A 12,008-nucleotide genomic window follows, 5' to 3' on the forward strand; every position below is an offset into this window, starting at 1 on the left:
TGATGATGATTGAAAACAGCCATTGCACTGTTGAAAAATACTTGTTATTTTCCATCTATCCAATTTGTCATATGATATCATTCATATCAGTTGATGTTGTCCTAGTATGTCCGTACATTAAAAAGTGTGCCTTACCATGTCGGTATCCATGTTAACTGTTATCTCTTATTATCACTGTTATTTCTCACAAGTTGCTGAAGTATGTGAAATAAATCTGTAAACAATATCCTCATGTTTTTCTTGCTGTTTTTGAAACAAACCTGCCCTGACATGAGCTCATGAGATATATTGTGGTGTCTCCTCAGGTTAGTGACTTTGTTCAAAATATGTCTCTGTTCAACCAGTATGCCAATTTCCCCCTGATGTTTGTCTCCCCCTGAGGATTCTGGGTCAGATAGGTCTTCACTATCACGTTTGTCTCCCCCTGAGGATTCTGGGTCAGATAGGTCTTCACTATCACATGCTTGTCTCCCCCTGAGGATTCTGGGTCAGATAGGTCTTCACTATCACGTTTGTCTCCCCCTGAGGATTCTGGGTCAGATAGGTCTTCACTATCACGTTTGTCTCCCCCTGAGGATTCTGGGTCAGATATGTCTTCACTATCACGTTTGTCTCCCCCTGAGGATTCTGGGTCAGATAGGTCTTCACTATCATGTTTGTCTCCCCCTGAGGATTCTGGGTCAGATAGGTCTTCACTATCACATGCTTGTCTCCCCCTGAGGATTCTGGGTCAGATAGGTCTTCACTATCACATGCTTGTCTCCTCCTGAGGATCCTGGGTCAGATAGGTCTTCATTATCACATGCTTGTCTCCCCCTGAGGATTCTGGGTCAGATATGTCTTCACTATCACATGCTTGTCTCCCCCTGAGGATTCTGGGTCAGATAGGTCTTCACTATCACATGCTTGTCTCCCCCTGAGGATTCTGGGTCAGATAGGTCTTCACTATCACATGCTTGTCTCCCCCTGAGGATTCTGGGTCAGATAGGTCTTCGCTATCACATGCTTGTCTCCCCCTGAGGATTCTGGGTCAGATAGGTCTTCACTATCACATGCCTGTCTCCCCCTGAGGATTCTGGGTCAGATAGGTCTTCACTATCACATGCTGGTCTCCCCCTGAGGATTCTGGGTCAGATAGGTCTTCACTATCACATGCTTGTCTCCCCCTGAGGATCCTGGGTCAGATACGTCTTCACCATCACATGCTTGTCTCCCCCTGGGTCAGATATGTCTTCACTATCACATGCTTGTCTCCCCCTGAGGATTCTGGATCAGATAGGTCTTCACTATCACATGCTTGTCTCCCCCTGAGGATTCTGGGTCAGATATGTCTTCACTATCACATGCTTATCTCCCCCTGAGGATTCTGGGTCAGATACGTCTTCACCATCACATGCTTGTCTCCCCCTGGGTCAGATATGTCTTCACTATCACATGCTTGTCTCCCCCTGAGGATTCTGGGTCAGATATGTCTTCACTATCACATGCTTGTCTCCCCCTGAGGATTCTGGGTCAGATAGGTCTTCACCATCACATGCTGGTCTCCCCCTGGGACAGATAGGTCTTCACTATCACATGCTTGTCTCCCCCTGAGGATTCTGGGTCAGATATGTCTTCACTATCACATGCTTGTCTCCCCCTGAGGATCCTGGGTCAGATAGGTCTACTCTATCACATGCTTGTCTCCCCCTGAGGATTCTGGGTCAGATATGTCTTCACTATCACATGCTTGTCTCCCCCTGAGGATCCTGGGTCAGATAGGTCTTCACTATCACATGCTTGTCTCCCCCTGAGGATTCTGGGTCAGATAGGTCTTCACTATCACATGCTTGTCTCCCCCTGAGGATTCTGGGTCAGATAGGTCTTCACTATCACATGCTTGTCTCCCCCTGAGGATCCTGGGTCAGATAGGTCTTCACTATCACATGCTTGTCTCCCCCTGAGGATTCTGGGTCAGATAGGTCTTCACTATCACATGCTTGTCTCCCCCTGAGGATTCTGGGTCAGATAGGTCTTCACTATCACATGCTTGTCTCCCCCTGAGGATTCTTGGTCAGATAGGTCTTCACCATCACATGCTGGTCTCCCCCTGGGACAGATAGGTCTTCACTATCACATGCTTGTCTCCCCCTGAGGATTCTGGGTCAGATATGTCTTCACTATCACATGCTTGTCTCCCCCTGAGGATCCTGGGTCAGATAGGTCTTCACTATCACATGCTTGTCTCCCCCTGAGGATTCTGGGTCAGATATGTCTTCACTATCACATGCTTGTCTCCCCCTGAGGATCCTGGGTCAGATAGGTCTTCACTATCACATGCTTGTCTCCCCCTGAGGATTCTGGGTCAGATAGGTCTTCACTATCACATGCTTGTCTCCCCCTGAGGATTCTGGGTCAGATAGGTCTTCACTATCACATGCTTGTCTCCCCCTGAGGATTCTGGGTCAGATAGGTCTTCACTATCACATGCTTGTCTCCCCCTGAGGATTCTGGGTCAGATAGGTCTTCACCATCACATGCTTGTCTCCCCCTGAGGATTCTGGGTCAGAAAGGGTCTTCACTATGACGTTTGTCTCCCCCTGAGGATTCTGGGTCAGATAGGTCTTCACTATCACATGCTTGTCTCCCCCTGAGGATTCTGGGTCAGATATGTCTTCACTATCACATGCTTGTCTCCCCCTGAGGATTCTGGGTCAGATATGTCTTCACTATCACATGCTTGTCTCCCCCTGAGGATTCTGGGTCAGATATGTCTTCACTATCACATGCTTGTCTCCCCCTGAGGATTCTGGGTCAGATATGTCTTCACTATCACATGCTTGTCTCCCCCTGAGGATTCTGGGTCAGATATGTCTTCACTATCACATGCTTGTCTCCCCCTGAGGATTCTGGGTCAGATAGGTCTTCACTATCACATGCTTGTCTCCCCCTGAGGATTCTGGGTCAGATAGGTCTTCACTATCACATGTTTGTCTCCCCCTGAGGATTCTGGATCAGATAGGTCTTCACTATCACATGCTTGTCTCCCCCTGAGGATTCTGGGTCAGATTGGTCTTCACTATCACATGCTTGTCTCCCCCTGAGGATTCTGGGTCAGATAGGTCTTCACTATCACATGCTTGTCTCCCCCTGCGGATTCTGGGTCAGAATAGAACGTCACTATCACATGCTTATCTCCCCCTGAGGATTCTGGGTCAGATAGGTCTTCACTATCACATGCTTGTCTCCCCCTGAGGATTCTGGGTCAGAATAGAACGTCACTATCACATGCTTATCTCCCCCTGAGGATTCTGGGTCAGATATGTCTTCACTATCACATGCTTGTCTCCCCCTGAGGATTCTGGGTCAGATAGGTCTTCACTATCACATGCTTGTCTCCCCCTGAGGATTCTGGGTCAGAATAGAACGTCACTATCACATGCTTATCTCCCCCTGAGGATTCTGGGTCAGATAGGTCTTCACTATCACATGCTTGTCTCCCCCTGAGGATTCTGGGTCAGATAGGTCTTCACTATCACATGCTTGTCTCCCCCTGAGGATTCTGGGTCAGATAGGTCTTCACTATCACATGCTTGTCTCCCCCTGAGGATTCTGGGTCAGATAGGTCTTCACTATCACATGCTTGTCTCCCTCTGAGGATTCTGGGTCAGATAGGTCTTCACTATCACATGCTTGTCTCCCCCTGAGGTTTCTGGGTCACATACGTCTTCACTATCACATGCTTGTCTCCCTCTGAGGATTCTGGGTCAGATACGTCTTCACTATCACATGCTTGTCTCCCTCTGAGGTTTCTTGGTCAGATACGTCTTCACTATCACATGCTTGTCTCTCTCTGAGGATTCTGGGTCAGATACGTCTTCACCATCACATGCTTGTCTCCCCCTGAGGATTCTGGGTCAGATACGTCTTCACCATCACATGCTTGTCTCCCCCTGAGGATTCTGGGTCAGATAGGTCTTCACCGTCACATGCTTGTCTGCCCCTGCGGATTCTGGGTCAGAATAGAACGTCACTATCACATTCCTCAGATCAGCAATAATTTTGTGCAGGTGATATAAAATTAGGTCTTGGTGATCTGTAAATGAGGTCTAGATGATCTCCAATTGAGGTCTAGGTGATTTGTACACATGGTCTTTGTGCTCTGTAAATGAGGTCTAAGTTATCTATAAATGCGGTCTAGGTGATGTGCATATGGATTATATAAACCTACTTAATAAACTTTTTAAAAATGTTACATGGATATTTGAAAGACCTATTCTAACAACCATGAATGAAGCAGTTCAGTTTCAGAAAATACAGAGCTGTTGGTATTCTGGGTTGGAATTGGTCGTAAGCAATACCGGGTATATGCTTGTTGCTTCAGTGCGGGTTCTTGAATCTGTTGCCTCATAGAGTGTTTGTTTGTTTGTTTGTTTGTTTGTTGTTTAACTCCACACTCAGCAATATTCCAGCTATATGCCGTCAGTCTGTAAATGATCGAGTCTGGACCAGAAAATCCAGTGATTGACATCATGATCATTGATTCTTCGCATTTGGGATACGATGACATGCATCAACCAAGTCAGTGATTCTCACCACCCGATCGCCTTTTACAACAAGCATAGTCACTTTTTATGGCAAGCATCGGCATGGGAGGACCTATTCTACCCTGGATCTTCACGGGTCGCCTCACAGAGTGAGTGAGTGTGTGAGTTTGGTTTAACACCTCTAAGAACAGCATTCAGTTGTTTTATATGACGATGTGTCAACTTGTGTGAGGCACTGGAATGTTGCTGACTAATGAAGGGACACAATCAGGCCAAGGGACTCATCTCTGCACAAGGAATTGATTCGACTCTGAAAGTGGGCCCGTCAATGCAATAGGGCTGGCACGAGTCCAAATTTACTACCCAGGTACCCACCCCGCTATTACCCGACCCAACCTGGGTTCACACTGTAGGTCTCTAAAGTTGGGTACAAAATGGCTGATTGGGAATAGTTTGACTGTAGCCTTGGCAAAATGTATTTTAATACACGTATCAAACAGTCTGGTCATACATGCACTGAAGTTGTTTTTTTGTTCAAACATATAAAAGTCAAAAGGAATGGGTGCCTAGTCAGAAAGAAATGGGAACATTAGTGACATGTGTAACCATGGAGTTCTAGATAATTTTTGTCATAAAACAATATATCACGTGACCAACCGCGGGTCCAGGTTGTCCTGTGGGTACCCGGGTGCTGCTCAGCACCCACCCAACCCGAGTTCCCGAGTAACCCGTCCCAGCCCTAATCAGGCCCATAACCAGCCCTACAATGCACCAATATTTTGTTTGGATATATAGGTTGAAACATGAATGTGCTATTACAACCTTCGACCAGCAGATCCCTGCAATACCGTTAACTCTGCCAGGTAATGTCTGGGCCTTAGACCAATGTACGGTTCATGCCCTGTTCTCTCCCTCCAATCCTCTGCTTTGCTTGCATGCTCCAGATCTTACACCTCTTTCCACACAACAACCCTTCACATATTTCTTTCCACACAACAACCCTTCACATATTTCTGACACACAACAACCCTTCACATATTTCTGACACACAACAACCCTTCCCATATTTCTGACACACAACAACCCTTCCCATATATCTGACACACAACAACCCTTCCCATATTTCTGACACACAACAACCCTTCACATATTTCTTTCCACACAACAACCCTTCACATATTTCTTTCCACACAACAACCCTTCCCATATTTCTGACACACAACAACCCTTCCCATATTTCTGTCACACAACAACCCTTCCCATATATCTGACACACAACAACCCCTCCCATATATCTGACACACAACAACCCTTCCCATATTTCTGACACACAACAACCCTTCACATATATCTGACACACAACAACCCTTCCCATATTTCTGACACACAACAACCCTTCACATATTTCTGACACACAACAACCCTCCACATATTTCTGACACACAACAACCCTCCACATATTTCTGACACACAACAACCCTTCACATATTTCTGACACACAACAACCCTTCACATATTTCTTTCCACACAACAACCCTTCCCATATTTCTGACACACAACAACCCTCCACATATTTCTTTCCACACAACAACCCTTCACATATTTCTGACACACAACAACCCTTCACATATTTCTTTCCACACAACAACCCTTCACATATATCTGACACACAACAACCCTTCCCATATTTCTGACACACAACAACCCTTCACATATTTCTTTCCACACAACAACCCTTCACATATTTCTGACACACAACAACCCTTCACATATTTCTTTCCACACAACAACCCTTCACATATATCTGACACACAACAACCCTTCCCATATTTCTGACACACAACAACCCTTCACATATTTCTGACACACAACAACCCTTCACATATTTCTTTCCACACAACAACCCTTACCATATTTCTTTCCACACAACAACCCTTCACATATATCTGACACACAACAACCCTTCACATATATCTGACACACAACAACCCTTCACATATATCTGACACACAACAACCCTTCACATATATCTGACACACAACAACCCTTCACATATTTCTTTCCACACAACAACCCTTCCCATATTTCTGACACACAACAACCCTCCACATATTTCTTTCCACACAACAACCCTTCATATATTTCTGACACACAACAACCCTTCCCATATTTCTGACACACAACAACCCTCCACATATTTCTTTCCACACAACAACCCTTCACATATATCTGACACACAACAACCCTTCACATATATCTGACACACAACAACCCTTCACATATATCTGACACACAACAACCCTTCACATATATCTGACACACAACAACCCTTCACATATATCTGACACACAACAACCCTTCACATATATCTGACACACAACAACCCTTCACATATTTCTTTCCACACAACAACCCTTCACATATTTCTTTCCACACAACAACCCTTCACATATTTCTGACACACAACAACCCTTCCCATATTTCTGACACACAACAACCCTCCACATATTTCTTTCCACACAACAACCCTTCACATATTTCTTTCCACACAACAACCCTTCACATATATCTGACACACAACAACCCTTCACGTATATCTGACACACCACAACCCTCCACATATTTCTTTCCACACAACAACCCTTCACATATATCTGACACACAACAACCCTTCACGTATTTCTGACACACAACAACCCTCCACATATTTCTTTCCACACAACAACCCTTCACATATATCTGACACACAACAACCCTTCACGTATATATATATCTGACACACAACAACCCTTCACATATTTCTTTCCACACAACAACCCTTCACATATATCTGACACACAACAACCCTTCCCATATTTCTGACACACAACAACCCTTCACATATTTCTGACACACAACAACCCTTCCCATATATCTGACACACAACAACCCTTCACGTATATCTGACACACAACAACCCTTCACATATTTCTGACACACAACAACCCTTCACATATTTCTGACACACAACAACCCTTCCCATATTTCTGACACACAACAACCCTTCACGTATTTCTGACACACAACAACCCTTCACATATTTCTGACACACAACAACCCTTCACATATTTCTGACACACAACAACCCTTCACATATTTCTTTCCACACAACAACCCTTCCCACATTTCTGACACACAACAACCCTTCACATATTTCTGACACACAACAAATCACTAATGACGGATATAATGCTATTTAGATTTTATTCCGCAAGTTTATTTGTTGAAACAAGCTCCTTAGAAAACGATTTTTGTACAATAATGTTTGCAAGTAACATCATCAATATTTCTCTATAAAAATATGGTACACACTAAGCAAAAACAGTAACAAAATCCTATTCTATCTGACGGTAAAGACTCTTGTCATGTATACGGTAAACACTTGTAAAATGATTCCTAATTAATTAGAAAGTATGTTAGTCTGCTACAGAGGTAAGATGATTATGTATACTATCAATGTTATTTCATAAACTTATATAGCAGATAAACGTACAGTAAACAGGATCATATCACAGACAAACACAACCAATAACTTGGACGGAATTGGACAGAGGATTAAAACAATTTCTGTCACACAGATCTTCTCGTAAGTAAAACAAACAAATTTGACGACATAAATTAAATAAAATGATAAAATATCATATATCGGTCACAATGTTTCCGGTTGGTACTTTAAAATGGTGTTCACATGGAACTTGTGGTGTTAGCATAGACCGTGTGATGTTCACATGGACCTTGTGTTACCATAGACCGTGTGATGTTCACATGGACCTTGTGATGTTAACATAGACCGTGTAATGTTCACATGGACCTTGTGGTGTTAACATAGACCGTGTGATGTTCACATGGACCTTGTGGTGTTGACATAGACCGTGTGATGTTCACATGGACCTTGTGTTACCATAGACTGTGTGATGTTCACATGGACCTTGTGATGTTAACATAGACCGTGTGATGTTCACATGGACCTTGTGGTGTTAACATAGACCGTGTGATGTTCACATGGAACTTGTGGTGTTAACATAGACCGTGTGATGTTCACATGGAACTTGTGGTGTTAACATAGACCGTGTGATGTTCACATGGACCTTGTGTTACCATACACCGTGTGATGTTAACATAGACCGTGTGATGTTCACATGGACCTTGTGGTGTTGACATAGACCGTATGATGTTCACATGGACCTTGTGGTGTTAACATAGACCGTGTGATGTTCACATGGACCTTGTGGTGTTGACATAGACCGTATGATGTTCACATGGACCTTGCATGTGATGTTCACATGGACCTTCTGGTGCTAACATAGACCGTGAGATGTTCACATGGACCTTGTGTTCGTAGACACACTGTGTGCCTACCAAGTGAAGCACAACCACCAATGAAGACAAATACATCGTCTACAGACCAAGAAGTACCAGTCATACATGTTATTTGTAACTGTCCTTCAGAAAGCTTCAGCAACTCACAGCTGTATATCATCAGTTACACCAGAATGAGGCAAGTGATATTTAATGGCCACACATACAGATCTGGGTACATTGACTAGAAAGCGCTGGGTATATCCTGACAACTGCCCACCAGCCACTCCACTAGTGTGAGACAGATAAAACAAAGGTCAAGGTCATGGGCAAGAAACTCCCAAGTAGGGGAAATTAAGCTTTACAAGCAGGTCTCTGGGTGGTGGTACACAGGCCATATCAAGAAAATAACTTTTGTGCAATTAGGAACAAGGGATCCCTGACCCCAAGATACCAAGTTCATGGTGTCACCTTCATTCCATCCCCAAGTTGATTCTCCTGAATATATACACCTGGTCAGAGTTTCTTTTGGCAGGGAGTGCTCACTCCAGCTGAGATCATTCTATGTCACAATCACAGACAGATGTCCCCACAACGCCCTGGTATTCTGATTAATATTCTGCAACTATCTACCACACTGATACCGGGCTTGTATTGAATAACTACATACTGATCAAAATTGGGCTCAAAGTTTTGAAAGTTGCATATTTTAACAACTGCAGATGAAAATAAACCCACACAGAACTCTATAACATTGCCATAGTCAAACCTATTGATGCTATGTCTTATTAAAGCTAAGCCCTACATCAAATTCTGCATTATATACACATCAATCTGGCATAGACTGTAGCACCTCCAGCCAATCTCTGGAATCAATGTACTGTGCTGTTGCTGCTGTTGCTGCTGCTGCTGCTGTTGCTGCTGCTGTTGTTGCTGCTGCTGCTGCTGCTGCAAGAAGGCTTGTGAGTCTTGCTCCATCCCTGGCTCCACGGACTGTCCCGCCCTACTTTGGAGCTTCTAAAGGTAAGGCCAGCTCTGGAGGACCAAACGGATCCACCTGAAGATGAAGCATACGTTGTAGTGATGAAGAAGTGGATGCAGAATCAGCTGACTCGGCATTTACAGATTATGAAAAGTTTTTAATTTAACACTTCAAGGTCGTCTGGCCCACATAATACACATATCACCAAGTAGAATTATAGCACACACACATGCAGATCCACCATAGGTCATTACATGAGACGACAACTGGTCATTCACAGAATTTCTTATGTGTACATTCCATTTTACCATCTCCTTGAACCAATGACTTGGCCACTATACATCAACACTGGGGTAGTTTTCATGTGAACAAATGTTAAATGCATTCCTTGGTTCAATACTGTAATCAGAAAGTTTGATAGGGTCTCCAGTGCTACAATGTGGTAATATATATATACCGCAAACAACCGAACCCCACAAGAAATCAAGAATCTTGAAAATCAAATATGTAAAGTAAATTTATTTCAATGAAAGATCGAATGTCGATTATCAGGAAGCTTACATCCACTGTAGGATTCCCCTTAGCGTCAACTCTAACATCCGTGGCCGACGGCCCATACTCTCGTCGTGCTCGACCCCAGCTGGCCTTGACCTCCACATCCAACATCTGCACTCGCGGCTTCTTGAAGGCCTTCCCCGTGGAGACACAGAGCAACTGGTCCCGCTCGATGTCCTCGAATGTCTCAATCTGCAAAAAAACACAAAAACATCCCATTTATTTGACAGTAGCTATAACTAAATATTGTGTGTCACAGCTATATCACAGCTGTCAATGTATCCTTTAAATACAAAGTGTGTGTCATATCTGTCAATGTTTGTTATCGACAGACCAGATGGCGTATATGGAGCTTATATCTACTGACCAGCTGGTGTATATGGAGTGTATATCTACTGACCAGCTGGTGTATATGTAGTGTATATCTACTGACCAGCTGCATAGTGTATATGGAGTGTATATCTACTGACCAGCTGGTGTATATGTAGTGTATATCTACTGACCAGCTGGTGTATATGGAGTGTCTATCTACTGACCAGCTGGTGTATATGGAGAGTATATCTACTGACCAGCTGGTGTATATGGAGTGTATATCTACTGACCAGCTGGTGTATATGGAATGTATAACTACTGACCAGCTGGTGTATATGGAGCATATATCTACAGACCAGCTAGTGTATATGGAGTGTATATCTACTGACCAGCTGCATGGTATATATGGAGAGTATATCTACTGACCAGCTGGTGTATATGGAGTGTATATCTACTGACCAGCTGGTGTATATGTAGTGTATATCTACTGACCAACTGGTGTATATGTAGTGTATATCTACTGACCAGCTGCATAGTGTATATGGAGTGTATATCTACTGACCAGCTGGTGTATATGTAGTGTATATCTACTGACCAGCTGGTGTATATGGAGTGTCTATCTACTGACCAGCTGGTGTATATGGAGAGTATATCTACTGACCAGCTGGTGTATATGGAGTGTATATCTACTGACCAGCTGGTGTATATGGAATGTATAACTACTGACCAGCTGGTGTATATGGAGCATATATCTACAGACCAGCTAGTGTATATGGAGTGTATATCTACTGACCAGCTGCATGGTATATATGGAGAGTATATCTACTGACCAGCTGGTGTATATGGAGCGTATAACTACTGACCAGCTGCATAGTGTATATGGAGAGTATATCTACTGACCAGCTGGTGCATATGGAGTGTCTATCTACTGACCAGCTGGTGTATATGGAGTGTCTATCTACTGACCAGCTGCATAGTGTATATGGAGAGTATATCTACTTACCAGCTAGTGTATATGGAGTGTATATCTACTGACCAGCTGCATGGTATATATGGAGAGTATATCTACTGACCAGCTGGTGTATATGGAGTGTATATCTACTGACCAGCTGGTGTATATGGAATGTATAACTACTGACCAGCTGGTGTATATGGAGCATATATCTACAGACCAGCTAGTGTATATGGAGTGTATATCTACTGACCAGCTGCATGGTATATATGGAGAGTATATCTACTGACCAGCTGGTGTATATGGAGCGTATAACTACTGACCAGCTGCATAGTGTATATGG

At 43.7% G+C, this 12,008-nt stretch overlaps 1 protein-coding gene across 4 annotated transcripts in view; it reads right to left on the bottom strand.

Annotated features, from left to right (window-relative positions):
* Positions 1-7,755: 7,755 nt before the first annotated feature.
* Positions 7,756-12,008, bottom strand: part of LOC124122882 (doublecortin domain-containing protein 1-like) — an 88,594-nt gene continuing 84,341 nt past the window's right edge. For 2 of the 4 annotated variants that reach the window (XM_048385707.1, XM_048385706.1), the window contains exons 40-41: positions 10,408-10,593; positions 7,756-9,921 (exon numbers count right to left, since the gene is read on the bottom strand). In XM_048385707.1, the coding sequence (XP_048241664.1) occupies positions 9,868-9,921; positions 10,408-10,593 (240 nt within the window). In that variant the 3' untranslated portion in view covers positions 7,756-9,867. The remainder of the gene's footprint in view (positions 9,922-10,407; positions 10,594-12,008) is intronic. The other 2 variants (XR_007218710.1, XR_007218709.1) reach the window with 2 other exon arrangements.

Source organism: Haliotis rufescens, unplaced genomic scaffold (genome assembly GCF_023055435.1).
Source record: "Haliotis rufescens isolate VD_foot unplaced genomic scaffold, xgHalRufe1.0.p SCAF_6, whole genome shotgun sequence".
Classification (NCBI taxonomy): domain Eukaryota; kingdom Metazoa; phylum Mollusca; class Gastropoda; order Lepetellida; family Haliotidae; genus Haliotis; species Haliotis rufescens.